This window comes from Nyctibius grandis, chromosome 17 (assembly GCF_013368605.1).
Source record: "Nyctibius grandis isolate bNycGra1 chromosome 17, bNycGra1.pri, whole genome shotgun sequence".
NCBI classification, from domain to species: Eukaryota; Metazoa; Chordata; class Aves; order Nyctibiiformes; family Nyctibiidae; genus Nyctibius; species Nyctibius grandis.
In genome coordinates this window covers 10,868,612-10,884,083 of record NC_090674.1, presented here as the reverse complement: position 1 = coordinate 10,884,083, position 15,472 = coordinate 10,868,612, and the positions used below count along the sequence as shown (strand labels likewise).

The following is a 15,472-nucleotide window of genomic DNA, read 5'->3' as shown; positions in this document are numbered from 1 at the left end:
GGTGACACTTACGTGAGCATTGAGGGCATCGTTAGCTTCCCTCTCCGACAGCCCGTTGGTCAGCGAGGTCACGATGCCCACGCATCTTTCTAGTCTCTGAAACAGAGAAAAGCCGAACGTCACAAACGTGGAAGAACAAGTACTTGAGCACACCCTCGCCGAGACGAGATACAGCAGAGGCTGCTTTGACCCCCCACCCAAACACCTCAACAACAGCCATTCTTGGCGCACGTCAAGGCTCCAAACCTCCTGCCAGCTGGAGAAGCTGCTGCTTCATCAACGTTCACTTATTCACAGGTTTGGATGTTAAATACTCTGCTGACACCGCTCAAAGAGCCAAAAAGTCAACGTGTGATTATTTGGCAACGCTAATACCGATGGCACGTTGATACGAGGCCAAGGTGCAGCCGTGCAAAGGCTGAATTTGAGGAGCTGCACCCCAAGATGACGAGCTGTCCCCGGCCCCCAGTGCAGGGAAGCCAGAGCCCATCATGCAGCAGCTCCGCGGTGCAAGACCCACCGCTCCCGTCTGTGGGGGAACCCTGGGCCGCGGGGGAAACCTTCTGTTCCCGTTGCTTAACATCTGAGCAGCTTCTGGCTGAGAATAAACAGCGGGAGCAGATGTTTGTACGCAAACACCCTGAGGGATGAAGCGACTGGAAGAGCCACGAAGTCAGGACTGGCATGGGACAAGAGCGCGGGCATGAAAATACTGGAGAAGCAGATGGCAAAGGCTTCCACCCAACTTGAGAGAGTTCAGAGTCGCCTCCTCTTCACGCAGGGCACGAGCAGCCCCACGCAGAAATGGTTTCTCCTCTCCATGGTGCCACCTCAGGGAAGGTGACAGGAGGGCTGCGTGGCCTCGCAGGCTCACCGCGTGCTCTCGCAGCAGCGATGACACCCACGAGCCCACAAGCAGGTGGAGAGCAGGGCTGCTGCTGTCAGCACAACAGCGGCTCAACCGCGGGGAGCCCTTAACGCCGGGGTCTCGCTCCCACGCTGCGACTTGCACGGCGAGACGTTGTTCTAAATTAAAATCCTCCCTAAAAGGCTCTGAGATGCACCCTGCCACCTTCGCTGCTGCTGCCACATCCACACCAGAGCTGCGGGCCCGGCTGGACCACGGCAGCGACTCGAGGGTCACCATCAGCCGGCAAAACTTTCCTGGAGTTGCCTTGGAGCCTGCTCCTAACGAAGCCCTGACCTGTTTGCACCAGGGAAAAGCAGCAAATGCAGCCAAAGACGGGCAATAAGCAGGTTACCAGAAGGTTATTTCTACACAGTCGCTTCTCGATTAAAATGCAAACACGTCGCACCGATTATGGAACTGATTAGCGACTCCTTTGCATATCAAAGGGGCTGCAGCGAAGAAGCTATTAAGAAAGAGGTCAACAGTTCTCCACTCGGAGGCAATATGAAAGAAGACGAACTGGTCAGTAAGGCAGAGATAATGCCTTTGTGAAACCGGCTTTGTTCCAGGGCATTATGAAAGAGCAATGGGGCAAAACCCATGAAAAATCTCCAATCTAAAGCAGATGAATTATTTGAAAGGGACGACAAGATCCAGCGGCTGAAAAACAGAGTTAGAAAAACCCCAGTGAGAAATAAGACAACTTGTTGGCAGATAATGCAGCCAATGAACCACCAGAAGAGCTTTGCAAGGAAGTTCAGTGTCAAACAGTGTCTTTGATCTGAGACCTGCTGACAGACTCGCTGGTGCAGGGTCTGGTATTCCCTCCTTGGGATAAAGGGGAGACGCACCAGCTCACTTCTGCCAGGTGTGGAGGCTGTTTGAAAAGAGTATTTCTACCTTTGAGCAAGTTTAATGGCTCACATTCCCATAAAAAGCTCTGCTGCCCCTACCAAAACCCTCAGCGCATCAAGACGACGATTTCTATGTGTTAACACCTGCTACAACATATATTTTTACGAGCTCCAGCCCTTCCAATCACCTCTTTCTCCCCAAAACAGATGCATTCAACCTCTTGCCACCAGCAGCTCCAACGACTGCTGCAGGGAAGGACCAGAGGAGGTTTTTCCCTCCACGTGGCAGCCTGTTCACTACAAGAACTCGACGCGCAACCATCACGCAGGGTTTTTCCTGCGGACGCTCCGTTTCCTGTTTGTTGGAGTCTTTAATGCAAGAAACAAAACTTGTGACAGTAAATCCATCAGCACTCAGGAGCATAATTAATACCTGAACCAGCTTCTCCCAACTGACTGGGCTTTTAGTCGAAAGCGCTGCTTCCCAGTGGTCTGAGAGAGGCACGGGAGGAAAAACATCTTTGGAAAGTCATCTTCTTGTACTTGTGTTTGCTTGGGTACATCCCCTTCACCAAACCTGAGCTCCACCACGCTTGCCAACTCGTGGTGGCTCCTTCCCAGACCCGATGCTCTCAGGGAAAGCTCTGGGCGAGAGCGACCTGGACCCCAGCAGACCCGCTTCAGTAGCCCGGAGCTGATTTTCCAGCCCAACCAAAGCTCCTGGCCACGTTGGGCTCGCAGAGTTGCCCAGGTTCGAAGCTGGGAACGTTCTGTCCAGACCTGGACAGGACCCAAAACACACACGGGGACCGACGAGCACTTTGAAGGAATATAAATACACTCCAAATGGCAAGGGACAGTTTCCAGACCTTGAGACCTAGTTATTCCCGTTACCACCCTGTTTTTCTCCTGCAACTGAAATCCAGTATGATTTTTTTTTCTGTCTGCACCATTTCATGAGCCCCAAATACATTCGTTTCCATCACACAATAAATAACCAGGCTCTCCCACAAGTCTAGCAGCTCACGAGACCATGGCCACCCCCGTGGCGCCAGGGAAGCCGGCCCGACACCAGCTTTAGGAAGATCCCTGAACGTTTGCCAAGGTGACCCTGCGAGCCAGGTGTAAACCAGGGGCTGAGCAATGAATCCACCTTGCCCAGATCCCTGCGCTACTGGCTCTTCCGTGGCTCCTCCACACCAGGAACACATCCCAGTTGTCTTGGGGAGACCCCGAACCTTCCCCACCTGTCAAACAACCAGCTCCCTTTTCCCAGTGTGGGAGGAAAAGCTTAACGGGAAATAGGACAACGCTGTGTCACTTGGGGCCTGGCAAACGCAGGCAGCGAGCAGGGCAGACAGTTTCCCAGCCACCAGAAAGATGAGCCCTGGCGGTGCTCAGGCACGAGGGAAGCTTCCCAGTCCCCTCCGCTGCCTGCGGCCGCCCTGCCCAAGCGTGGCCGGGGTGAGTCGGGCAGGGAGACCCCAGCTGAGGGGTGGTTTCTGCTTGGAGCGAGCCCCCTCCCCACACAGGGACGGGCAAGAGGAGCAGCATGTGCCACCCTGCCCGCACCCCATGGGGGGCTGAGCCTGTAACCCACCCCCTGGAGCCCCCCTGCCCCAAGCCCCAGGCACCTACCTCCTCCAACTCATCCTTGGCATCCAGAAGAGTGGAGACCAGCAACTTCCCTCCTCCTCCTCCTGCTGTTCCCCCCTTCCCCTTCTGCATCTCCATGGCTGGGGAGGGGGGGTGGGGAGAGGGCAGCCCCTATCCAGGGGGCTTGGCCTGAGAGGAGCCCCCCCTTTTTGCTTGGTGATCCCCCCCACCCAGCTCTTCCTCGTGGGAGGACGGGGAGGGGGGTGTTTATGGGGAATACCCCCCCTCCGGAGCCCCCCCCTGCTCCTGCAACGGGAAGCAATGGGGTGGAAGGGACAGGAGCACCCCCGTCTGCTCCTCAGGGGCTTCACTCCGACCTGTGGGGGTACAGGGAGGCGGAAGGCTGCCTCCCCTGAGCAGGGTGGAGGGGCTGCTCTTTGACTGGGGCAGGCCGGGGGCCTGGGGCTGTGCTATGGGGGGGCCACGGGAGGGTTCTGGGGGGCGGGAGGGGGCTGTGGAGGGATCCCGGGGGGCTGTGGGCAAGGGGATCCCGGGGCAGGGAGGGGGACCCCGTCGGCCGTGCCAGAGGAGGCCTGTGGGGATGGAGGCCCCCGGCTGGGGCCTGTGGTGAGGGGGGGTCCGGGGGGGCCCCGCCGCGGCGAGGGGGGGGCCGGAGGTGTGACAGGTACCCCGGCGAGGTGCAGGGCAAGGCGGGGCGGGCGCTGCGGCTGCCGCCGGGACGGGGGAAAGGCTCCGCCGGGGCGGGGGTGTCGGTGCCGGGGCGGGGGTGTCGGTGCCGGGGCGGGGGTGTCGGTGCCGGGGAGGGCAGCGGCGGCTCCGCGCCCCCCGCCCAGCGCCGCGACCGGAAGGCACCGGAGAGGGATGGGAGGGCCCGGCGGGAAGAGGAAGAGCGCGACGGCCGGAAGCGCCCGCCCACTCCCGTCCTCTGGCCAATGGCAGCAGCGATACGGCTCGGAGTGACAGGGCGGGTGAGCCGGCCTGAGGGGGCGGGGCTGCAAGGAGCTGCTCGGCCAATGGGGAGGCGGGGGCGGGGTTTGGCCGGGGCGGACGCTCCTCCTGCCGGGGGTGCCGCGTGCGGCCGGGACCCCCCGGGACCCCCCGAACCCTCCCGGGACCCCCCGGGACACCCCGAACCCCCCCGGGACCCCCCGGGACGTGCACGGCCGGGATCCCCCGGGACACCCCGGACTCTCCCGGGACCCCCCGGGACCCCCCGGGACGTGCACGGCCAGGATCCCGCGGGACCCCCCGGACCCTCCCGGGATCCCCCAGGACGTGCACGGCCGGGACCCCCCGGGACCCCCCGGGACGTGCACGGCCGGGATCCCCCGGGACCCCCCCGGACCCTCCCGGGACGTGCACGGCCGGGACCCCCCGGGACCCCCCGAACCCTCCCGGGACCCCCGGGACGTGCACGGCCGGGGCTCCCCGGGACCCCCCCGGACCCTCCCGGGACGTGCACGGCCGGGACCCCCCGGGACTCCCCGGACCCTCCCGGGACCCCCCGGGACGTGCACGGCCGGGACCCCCCGACCCCGCCCCCCGACCTCAGCCCTCGGGACCCCCCCAGCCTCCCGCCCCAGCCCGGCCCCTCCGAGCACCCCCTGAACAGACCCCCCCCCACCCCTGGGTGCCCCCCTCTTGCAAAGCCCCCCCCGGAGCCCCCCCCTTCCCCCAGGGGGCTTGAGCCGTTGTGAGGGTGCTGCTCAGGGGGGACCCCCGGGGCCACCCAGTGCCCCAGTGGGACCAGGGTGCGTGGGGACACCCGATGTGGGGTGCAGGGGGACCCCACTGAGACCCCCCGGCGAGTGCGTACACACCAGCTTTATTACAAAATTAGAGCTCTAGTGACCCCCGCCCGGGGTCTGGGGGTGACCCGTCCCCCAGGGTCCCCCCTCTGTCCCCGGCCCCGCTCCTCCACCGGTGCCAGGGTCAGGCCATGGGGCTGCTCGGGGACCGGGTCCCCCCCCGGGAGCAGTCGGGGTTCAGCTTGGGGACCGTTGTGCAGTTGGGGGGTGCACCCAGCCCCTGGCCACTGGCAGTGCCCCCCCGCCTGGCCCCGGCCCGGGGGGACCCTCGGCGGTGGTGGCAGGATCGGCCCTGCGGGCCCCGGGTGTCGCTGGTCGGGGGGGGGTCAGCCCCGGGTGCTGCCCCCGCGCTCCCCCAGCAGCCAGTACGTCCTCACCTTGCCCTTGCCCTGCGGAGAGAGGGGGGTCGGGGGGCTGGGGTGCAAGGGGTGCCCCATTGCCCCAGGGGTTGGGTGCAGGGGGGACCCCATTGCCCCAGGGGTTGGGTGCAGGGGGTGCCCATGGCCCCAGGGGCTGGGTGCAGGGGGTGCCCGTTGCCCCAGCGTGGCTGCGGGATGAGGATGCTGAAGGGTGACCCGGCTGGGGGCACCCCACTGGGGGGGCCGGGGCTGCTGGGGGGGCCGGGGCTCACCTTCATCTCCACGTCACCCCGCAGCTCCAGCTCGAAGCAGCCGAACTCCTCCAGCACGGCCTTGGTCACCTCCGAGATGTGGATCTTCAGGGCTGGGGGGGGGTGATCCCATCAGCACCCATGGGTGCCCGCCCACAGCCCCATCAGCACCCATGGGTGCCCGGCCCCCCCCCACCTTCCCCGTTGGACTCCATGCGTGACGCCGTGTTCACCGTGTCCCCGAAGAGGCAGTACCGGGGCATCTTGAGACCCACGACGCCGGCGCAGACGGGTCCTGTGGGGACACACAGTGAGCCCCCCCACCAGCAGCCCCAAGTCCCAACCCGGGCCCCCTCACTGGGGGGTCCCACTCCTGTCCCCCTGGGTGCTGGTGTCCCCTCTCCTGTCCCTGGGGTCCATGAGAGGGCTGGGTGCCCCCCTGCCCCATCGGGTGCCCTGTCCCCCCATCCCTGCTGGTGCATGTGGGTGCCATGTTCCCCCACCTCATGGATCTGTGTGGGTGCCATGTCCCTGTCCCTGCTGACCCATATGGGTGCCATGCCCCTGTCCCCATCCCTGCTGACCCATATGGATGCCATGTCCCCATCCCTGTCCCCGCTGACCCATATGGATGCCATGTCCCTGTCCCCATCCCTGCTGACCCATGGGATGCCATGCCCCTGTCCCCATCCCTAGTGACCCGTGTAGATGCCATGCCCCTGTCCCCATTGCTACTGACCCATATGGATGCCACGTCCCTGTCCCCATCCTCGCTGACCCACAGGATGCCACACTCTTGTCCCCATCCCTGCTGACCCATGGGATGCCATGCCCCTGTCCCCATCCCTAGTGACCCGTGTAGATGCCATGCCCCTGTCCCCATCCCTACTGACCCATATGGATGCCATGCCCCTGTCCCCATCCCTACTGACCCATATGGATGCCACGTCCCTGTCCCCATCCCTACTGACCCATGGGATGCCATGTCCCTGTCCCTGCTGACCCATATGGCTGCCACGTCCCCGTCCCCGTCCCCGTCCCCGCTGACCCGTGTGGATGCCGATGCGCAGCCTGAGCTGCTGCTGCGGCCGGTGGCGGATGCGGAAGGAGCGGACGGCGTCGAGCAGTGCCAGGGCCATGCGGGCCACCTCCCGGGCGTGCAGCTTCCCGTTGCGCACCGGCAGCCCCGACACCACCATGTAGGCGTCCCCGATGGTCTCCACCTGGGTGGCGAGGAGGGGACGTCACCAGGGACATGCCGTGGGTGCGACGCTGGCTCTGGGGCGTCCAGCATCACCCACGGTGCACACATGTTCATGCATGTTCATGCGTGTTCGTGCGTGCCCTCACCTTGTAGACGTCGAAGTTGTCGATGATGGCATCGAAGCAGGTGTAGAGGTCGTTGAGCAGCGTCACCACCTGCATGGGGGTGCTCTCGGCCGACAGCGCCGTGAAGCCCACGATGTCGCTGAAGTAGATGGTGACGCTGTCGAAGGCCTCTGCCTGCACCGTCTCCCCCCGCTTCAGCTGCTCCGCCACCAAGCTGGGGGGGTGCAGGGGGTAGGTGGATGGGTGGGGGGGTCCTCGGGGTCTCCAACCCTTTGAGGACCCCCACCCCCAAGCCGTGCTGGGGATCCGGGGTCATCCCTGGCCCCTTTAGGTACCCCAAGCCCCAAAGAGCCATGGCAGGGGGTCCTTGGCGGTCTCCAGCCCTCCAAGCACCCCCACCCCCAAGCCATGTGGAGGTCCTTGGGGTCCCCAGGGGGTCCCCACCCCCTCCAAACACCTCCAGCCCCAAGCCCCTTGAAGGTCCTTGGTGTCCCCAGCCCCTCCAAGCACCCCCAGCCATGCAGGACATCCATGGGGGACCCCAGCCCGGGGCAGGCAGGGGATGCTGGTGTGGTGCCCTGGGGTGCCCAGCCACGGAGGGGTGCATGGAGGGCTGGGACCCCCACCCCGGTGCTCACTGGGGCAGGATCTGGTAGAGCAGAGCCTCAGCCTTGCCCTTCTCCTCCAGGTAGGCTTGGGTTCGCTCCTCCACCAGCTCCTCCAGGTTGTTGGCGTACTGCTCCATGCGTGACAGCAGGTTGTCCAGGATGTTGCTGCTGCTCTCCCTGTGGGCAGGGGGTGAGCACCCACCCTGGGACCCTTTTTGGGGTCACCCATCACCCCATGGGGCTGGGGAAGGAGGAGGCACCTGTTGAACTTGCGGAGCTGGACCTTGATCTGGTTGAAGTCGGGGCGCTCCAGGACGTCCTCGGCCCAGCAGTGCTGCATCAGCTGGCCCAGCTCCTCCATGTGGCACCCCACGTTGGCCGAGGGGCGGAAGCTGGGGCGCTCCCCACTCTTCACCCGCTCAATGATCTCTGCAGGGCCAAGCACCCATCAGCGGGGCCAACCACCCATTAGCTGGTCCAATCACCATCAACTGGTCCAAGCGCCCACCAGCTGGTCTGAGCATCCACCAGTGGGTCCACCCTCACATCAGTGAGGCCAATGACTTGTCAGTTGGTCCAAGCACCCATCAGCAGGTCCAAGCACCCATCAGCTGGTCCAAGCAACCATCACAACAGCTCCAGCCACCCATCAGCTGGTCCAATAACCCATTAGCAAGTCCAAGAAACCATCAGCTGGTCCAATAACCCATTAGCAAGTCCAAGAACCCATCAACTGGTCCAAGAACCCATCAGCTGGTCCAATAACCCATTAGCAAGTCCAAGAACCCATCAACTGGTCCAAGAACCCATCAGCAGGTCCAGGAACCCATCACAGCAAGTCCAAGAACCCATCAGTGGGGCTAAGCACCCATCACAGCAGGGCTAAGCCCCCATCACAGCAGGGCTAAGCACCCTTCAGTAGGTCCAACAACCCGTCAGCAGGTCTAAGCACACACCAGCTGGTCCCACCACCCATCAGCAGGTGTCTGGCACCATCACCCCAGCCCTCCTGCTCACCTTTGGGGCTCAGGTCCAGCCCCTCCACGTAGAAGACGCCGTTGCGCAGGGCGATCTCTTGCAGGATGATGCCGAAGCTGTAAACGTCGCCCTTCTGCGTCCCACGGGGCAGCGGCAGCTCCATCCGCAGCAGCTCGGGCGCCGTCCACAGCTTCTCTGTGGCACCAGGGAGGGGGCTCAGGGTGGGCAGGGACCCCGGGCAGGGGCTTCTCCTGGGGTGAGGAGGTGGGGGAGGATGGGGAGGGCGCTCACTGGCGAAGAGCGAGTGGGAGTCCTCGCCGTCGGGGGCCACGCGGAAGCTCTCCAGGCCGTAGTCGGTGATCTTCAGCACGAAGCGGCTGTCCACCACGCAGTTGGAGGACTTGAGGTTCCCGTGGGAGACGATCACCCCGTTGTGCAGGAACTGCATCCCCTGGCAGGGCGGAGAGCGGTCGGACCTGGTTGTCCCCCCTCCCTCCATGGGAACTGGGGACCCCCATGGGAACTGGGTGCCTGGTGGGAACCCATCGTTACCTTGACGATGTCGTAGGTGAGGGAATAGCGGAACATCCAGTCCAGCGTGATGCTCTCGTTCTCCAAGATGTCCTGGGGACACGAGGGTCACGTTGCTGTCCCCCCACCACGGAACGGTCCCGGGATGGGGGACAGCATCCATCTGCCTGCTGCGGTGGGCTCCCTCCCACCTCTGGCACCTGGGCAGCCCTGACGCTGGGTGATGGGCACTGGAGGGAGAAGCTCCAGCCCCGGGTGGCTGCCGGGACCCCGCCGGTACCTGGAGGCTCCCGCGCGGGCAGTACTCGGTCAGGATGCAGATGTTGGGGGGGTCGGTGCAGGCGCCGATGAAGCGGGTCAGATGCTCATTTTGGACATCCCGCATCTGAGGTGGAGCAGGGGGTGGGACCAGGCTGGTGACGCTTCCCACCCCGCGCAGGGGACGCCGGACTGGGCACCCCCCGCCCCACCGCGCGGTGCCGCGCCGGGGTCCACCTACGTGCTTCAGCTCGAACAAGACCTTGCGCGTCAGCTCGATGCGCTTGCGGTTGAGGTGCTTCACGGCCACGAGGTTGCCCTGGGGAGACACGGGGTGGTGGGTGCCTGGTGGGGTGGTGGGTACCCCGTGGGGTGGTGGGTGCCCGGTGGGGTGGTGGGTGTCTGGTGGGGTGGTGGGTGCCCGGTAGGGTGGTGGATGCCCGGTGGAGTGGTGGATGCCCGGTGGGGTGGTGGGTTCCCATCCCCACTCCCCCACACCTTGTAATACGCCGTCTTGGCGTAGACCTGGAACTGCCCCTCCGCCGTCATCAGCGAGCCGTAGTTGGAGCCCCTCTGCGGGAGGGGACGTGGGGTGAGCCCGGTGCCCGGTGCCCGTCGCCGGGGCAGGGCTGGGGCCGGGCCGGGCGCTCACCAGGGACAGGGTGAGCTTGCTGCCCGCGCTCCGGAGGTGTTTCTCCAAGCTGCTCATCTGCACGTCCTCCCACCGGATCCGCCACAGCTCGGCCGCCAGCTCCTTCTCCAGCTGCAGCTTCCTGCGCCGGGAGGGCAGGATGAGACCCCCCGCATGCCCGTGTCCCCCCTCCTCTGTCCCTGCCACCTCTGGGGTCACCCTCCCCGCCCCCTGCGCCCCCACCTGTAGATGAAGAAGGAGGTGACGGTGATGGCCAGGAGGATCAGGCTGACCACGAGGGACAGGACCTCCAGGGTGGACAGGCTGGCTGCACAGCGAGAGGAGGGCGGTGAGGGGCTGGCGGGTGCCCGGGGCGGGGGTCCCGTGTCCTGTGTGTCCCCCCCTGGCACCGCTCACCTTTGCGGCACAGCACGTCGCTGTTATCGAAGCCACAGGGGGGGACGTCGGAGGGGACCATGTTCCCCGGCCAGTGGATCTCGCGCCCCGGCACCATCTGGATCTTCTTGGTGGTGCCGTTGTAGTTGGCCACGATCTTAGGGGGGGGCAAGAAATGGGTGGGAGGAGGCCCCCGGCCACCCCGTGGGACTGGTCGCCCCCGTGCCAGGGCTCACCTGGAAGTCCCCCTGCACGGGGTCCATGTCCCACAGGGAGTAGTCGCTCTCCCGGTCCCCGTTCTCATCGATCTTCAGGAAGCCGGTGACGCCTGGGGATGGAGGGTGAGGGGCTGGGGGGGGGACCCCGGGGACCCCAGCCCATGGGTGGGGGCTCCGATCCCAAAATATCATCCAGGGAGCGGGGCAGGTGGGCGCCTGGCAGGCAGCACCCAGCCGGGATGGGGACGGGGACGGGGCTCACCGTAGAAGGTGCGGTTCCACATCTGGCGGGTGACGGCGGAGGCGTTGGTGACGGAGCCGCCGCGCTCCAGCGTCTCGTTGACGGCCTGGGCGTAGAGCAGCACCCCGTCGTGGAAGGCGGCCGCGATGAAGTTCATCTGCGGGCACGGAGACGGCTTGGGGACGGGGTGCAGCCGGGGGTCCCCATGTCCCCAGCAGCCCCAGGTGATCCCGCAGCTCCTCGACCCCAGCAGCTCCATCCTGTGCCCCTGGCTCCATCCCTTGTCCCTTTGTCCCCAGCTCCATCCCATGTCCCCTTGTCCCCAGCTCCACCCTGTGTCCTCTTGTCCCCTTGTCCCAGCTCCATCCCATGTCTCCTTGTCCCCAGCTCCATCCCACGTCCCCTTGTCCCCTTGTTCCAGCTCCATCCCCTGTCCCCTTGTCCCCAGCTCCACCCTGTGTCCCCTTATCCCCTTGTCCCAGCTCTATCTCTTATCCCCTTGTCCCAGCTCTATCCCATATCCCCTTGTCCCCAGCTCCATCCCATGTCCCCTTGCCCCTTTGTCCCCAGCTCCACCCTGTGTCCCCTTGTCCCCAGCTCCATCCCATGTCCCCTTGCCCCTTTGTCCCCAGCTCCACCCTGTGTCCCCTTGTCCCCAGCTCCATCCCATGTCCCCTTGCCCCTTTGTCCCCAGCTCCACGCTGTGTCCCCTTGTCCCAGCTCCATCCCATGTCCTCTAGCAGCCCAGCTCCATCCCCTGACCCCTTGTCCTCAGCTCCATCCAATGTCCCCTTGTCCCTTTGTCCCCAGATCCACCCTGTGTCCCCTTGTCCCCTTGTCCCAGCTCCATCCCACGTCCCCAGCAGCCCCAGCTCCCTCCTGTGCCCCCCCAGTTCCCCCGTGTCCCACCAAGCCGTCCTTCATGGAGAAGTTGAAGTGGGCGCGCGCCTCCTCCTTCAGCCGCGCCAGGAAGGGCCGGTACTCGGGGTTCTCGGGCTCCTTGTACGTGATGATGGTGACGGCCTGCGACGGGCGAGAGCGGCTGGCAGCGGGGCCGGCTGGAGCCCACCGGGGTTGGGACCCTGCCCGCTCCCCTCGGGGCCGGGGGTCCCGGACCGGTCCCGGGTCTCCCCGTCTTTCTGCTGCGCCCATTAACAGCCGCGGCCCCGGCAGCGCCGGCGCGGGGACCCGGGGCTGTTGATGGCGTTTCCTTCCTCCCCGGCGGCTGCCAGCGGCCGGGAGCGAGCGGGGGGAGACGGGGGCAGCTCCGGCACCCACCGCGGTCCCGCTGCCCGTGCTGGGGTGGGCACATGTGGGTGGGCGCCCATGAACGTGCACGTGTGTGCGCGGTGGATGCCTGTGCCCATGCACACGTGGGTGGGTGGTCGTGCACATGTACACGCGTGTGCGGTGGGTGCCCATGAACACGCACACGTGAGTGGGTGCCCAGGGACATGCACATACACATGTGAGTGGGTGCCCGTGCACACATGGGTGGGTGCACATGAACACATGGGTGGGTGCCCATGCACACGCACACGTGAGTGGGTGGTCATGTACACGCACACATGTGTGGGTGCCCATGTACACGCACACATGGGTGGGTGCCCAGGCACATGCACATGTGAGTGGGCACCTGTGCACATGCACATGTGAGTGGGTGCCCGTGCACACATGGGTGGGTGCACATGAACACATGGGTGGGTGCACATGAACACATGGGTGGGTGCCCGTGCACATGCACACATGGGTGGGTGCCTGTGCACACCTGGGGGGGTGCACACGCACACATGGGTGGGTGCCCGTGCACACGCGGGTGCCCGCGCAGAGCCCCGGGCTCACCTCGAAGGCCTGCCGGGCGCTGGCGTCGTGGCGGTCCCCCCGCCTCCAGGGCCGCTGGGGCTCGGGGAAGCGCCCTCCCTGCAGGCTGGCCCCGAAGATGTCGATGTAGAAGAAGGCGTAGTCGCCGCGCGTGAGCCCCTCGCGCCCCGCCTGCAGCATCAGCTCCCGCAGCGTCTCCGGGGCGCAGCACACGTAGACGACTGCGCGGGGTGACACGGCTCATGGCACCCCGGGACCCCCCCGGCCCTGGACGACCCCAAGACCCCAGCCCAGCGCCCAGGGGGGGGTCCCTGGTTAACGGGCGACGCGGGAGGGCACGTGCGGTGGGTCGTGCTGCCGGGGAGCGGGGGGTCCCCAGCCCCGCTGCCTGCCCCCCGTGCCCTGCCCTCGCTGCCCGCCACCGCGGGCGCCGGGCCGAGGTTTCCTGTTTTCCCGACTCCGTTTCCTCCTCCCCGCAGCCCAGATCGCCGGCAGAGATCGACCCTCAGCGGCGTGGTGACCCCGGTGGGTGCCGCCTGCCCCACCGCCATGGTCCCCTTTGGCACGGGGCTGTGGTGCCAGCGGGACCCCGGGGTGCTGCCTGTCACAGGGCATGGCCGTGCCACCCACCGGGACCGCGGGGCCCCAAAATAGCACCCGCCGAGGCTGAGCAGCAAGATGGCGAGGCCGGGGACGTCCGGTCACCACCCACCCGGTGCCAGCCCCGCCGGCACCCGCTCCCCTGGTGCCACCCAGGACGGCTCCGACTGGAGCAGCTGGCGGGGACGGGGACGGAGCCAGCCTGGGCCACCGGGCTGGAGGGCAGCGGGGCAGGTGGCCATGCTCAGCAGCTCCCGGTGGGGCATGATGTGGGATGGGGGTCTGGGGGGGTCAGGGTGCGGGGCTGGGGCAGCACATGCGTGTGCGGTCATGCAGCTCACCCGCGTACAGCCGTGCAGAGCCGTGCCCACCCGCGCCCAGCCGTGCCCACCCGTGTACACCCGTATGGAGCTGTGTAGAGCTGTGCACACTCGGGCACAGCCGTGCACACCCGTGTCCTGCCGTGAACACCCGTGCCCAGCCTGGCACACCCGCGTGGAGCTGTGCACACCCGTGCAGAGCCGTGTTGAGGTGCAGAGCCGTGTTGAGCCGCACACAGCCATGCCCACCCATGCACCGCACCGGCTCCCCCCCGCCGCCGTGTCCCCCCTCCCCGTGGGGGATATGTCCCCCCCCCCGCGGTGCGTGTCCCCCCCCGCCGGTGCGTGTCCCCCCCGGCACTCACTGCATCCCTTGTTCTTGATCTCCTGGATGATGAAGGAGAAGTTGCCGCCGTCGCGGAAGACGATGTCCATGACGGTGAGGTTGCGCAGGGTGGGCAGCTGGACGTACAACCCCTCGGCGGCGAAGAAGTACGGCCGGTCGTCCACCCTCTCGTCCCAGTAAACCAGTAAAGCCCGACGGGTCCAGTTGAAACGACGATGGAGCTGCACGCCCAGTTCACCCAGTTTACGGTGACTGGGACCAGTGCGGGTGGTCAACCCGAATTGCTCCTGCTTGTCGTCGAAGCCGTGGGCTTCGAAACCCGCCGTCACCAGCGGCAGCTGCCAGTGGCGGGTGAAGCGGGCGACCGGTGCCGCCGTGTAGACGCAACCGGGTCCCAAAAACGCGGCGGGGTGATGAGCGAGCCAGAGGTCGACGGCAACCAACGGCGCGGCCATTTCGGAGCAAACCCCATGTTGATCCTCGCTGTTCCCGAAAACCCACCGGAGGGTAAAACCGGGTAATAAATCGGGCCGGGCGTTGACGGCGGCGGTGGCCAAACGCACCGCGGGCCCCACGCGTGGCCAAGCCCACGGGTAGGTGAGGTTGCGCTCGGGTAACACCACGGCCAGTGTCAGCGCCGTCGTCCCCTCCGTTGTCCCCGCTGCCACCGCCGCCGCCGCCGCGCCGCAGAGGATGGCCAGCACCGCCAGCATCGCCCACGGAGAGTGGCTTTTCCCCACGGCGGCGGGGCTGAGCCCTTCCTCCCCCCTCCCGGTGACACAAAGGGCCGTTATCATCCACACGGAGCTTAACTCCTTCCTGCCCGGCCCCACGGCACCCACCGGGCAGCGGGACGGAGGATGGGGCCGCCCGGTGGCGGGTGCGGATATCCCCGCCCGGGGGGGGGCTGAGACCGGACCAACTCATCAGCGGGCAGCGACACACACCCCCGCAGCCCGGTCCGGTCCCGGGGGGGGCTTCGGGCGGCCCCGGAGGGGGGCTCCGGGGGGGGCTCCGGCACCTCTCACCCCCGCCCCGACCCGTCCGGGAGCTCCTGCCCCGCGTCCCGGTCACGGCAGCCGCGGGGGAACGGGGAGGTCACCCCGGAGAGGGGCCGCTCCCGGCGCTGCGCGGCTGCGGGAGACACGCACAGCGCTCGGGGACACGCGTGGTTGAGGGGACACGCACAGCGCTCGGGGACACGCGTGGTCCCGAGGACACGCGTTGCTCTGGGGACATGCGGGGCGCTCCCGCCCCGGGGCACGCGCAGCCCCTCCGGGGACAGGCGCAGGTCCCGGGGACACGCACAGCGCTCGGGAACACGCGTGGCACTCCCGCACCGGGACACGCACAGCGCTGTGGGGACACGCGTGACCCCCGCCGTCCCGCGACGCGC

At 66.3% G+C, this 15,472-nt stretch overlaps 2 protein-coding genes across 3 annotated transcripts in view; both read right to left on the bottom strand.

The window, feature by feature from the left end:
• INTS3 (integrator complex subunit 3) overlaps positions 1-4,223 on the bottom strand; it is a 38,045-nt gene extending 33,822 nt beyond the window's left edge. For both annotated transcript variants that reach the window (XM_068414407.1, XM_068414408.1), the window contains exons 1-2: positions 3,403-4,223; positions 13-96 (exon numbers count right to left, since the gene is read on the bottom strand). In XM_068414407.1, the coding sequence (XP_068270508.1) occupies positions 13-96; positions 3,403-3,498 (180 nt within the window). In that variant the 5' untranslated portion in view covers positions 3,499-4,223. The remainder of the gene's footprint in view (positions 1-12; positions 97-3,402) is intronic.
• Positions 4,224-5,199: 976 nt separating this feature from the next.
• NPR1 (natriuretic peptide receptor 1) lies at positions 5,200-14,852 on the bottom strand. Its single transcript, XM_068414513.1, has 21 exons — positions 14,096-14,852; positions 12,832-13,031; positions 11,899-12,012; positions 11,011-11,146; positions 10,767-10,858; positions 10,552-10,687; positions 10,378-10,462; positions 10,156-10,276; positions 10,002-10,076; positions 9,745-9,822; positions 9,526-9,630; positions 9,267-9,338; positions 9,006-9,165; positions 8,754-8,909; positions 7,997-8,165; positions 7,767-7,913; positions 7,150-7,342; positions 6,848-7,022; positions 5,996-6,094; positions 5,821-5,912; positions 5,200-5,578 (listed from the first exon to the last, which is right to left on the bottom strand). The coding sequence occupies exons 1-21, from the start codon at positions 14,787-14,789 to the stop codon at positions 5,516-5,518; spliced, it is 3,162 nt and encodes a 1,053-aa protein (XP_068270614.1). The 5' UTR covers positions 14,790-14,852; the 3' UTR covers positions 5,200-5,515.
• Positions 14,853-15,472: the final 620 nt, after the last annotated feature.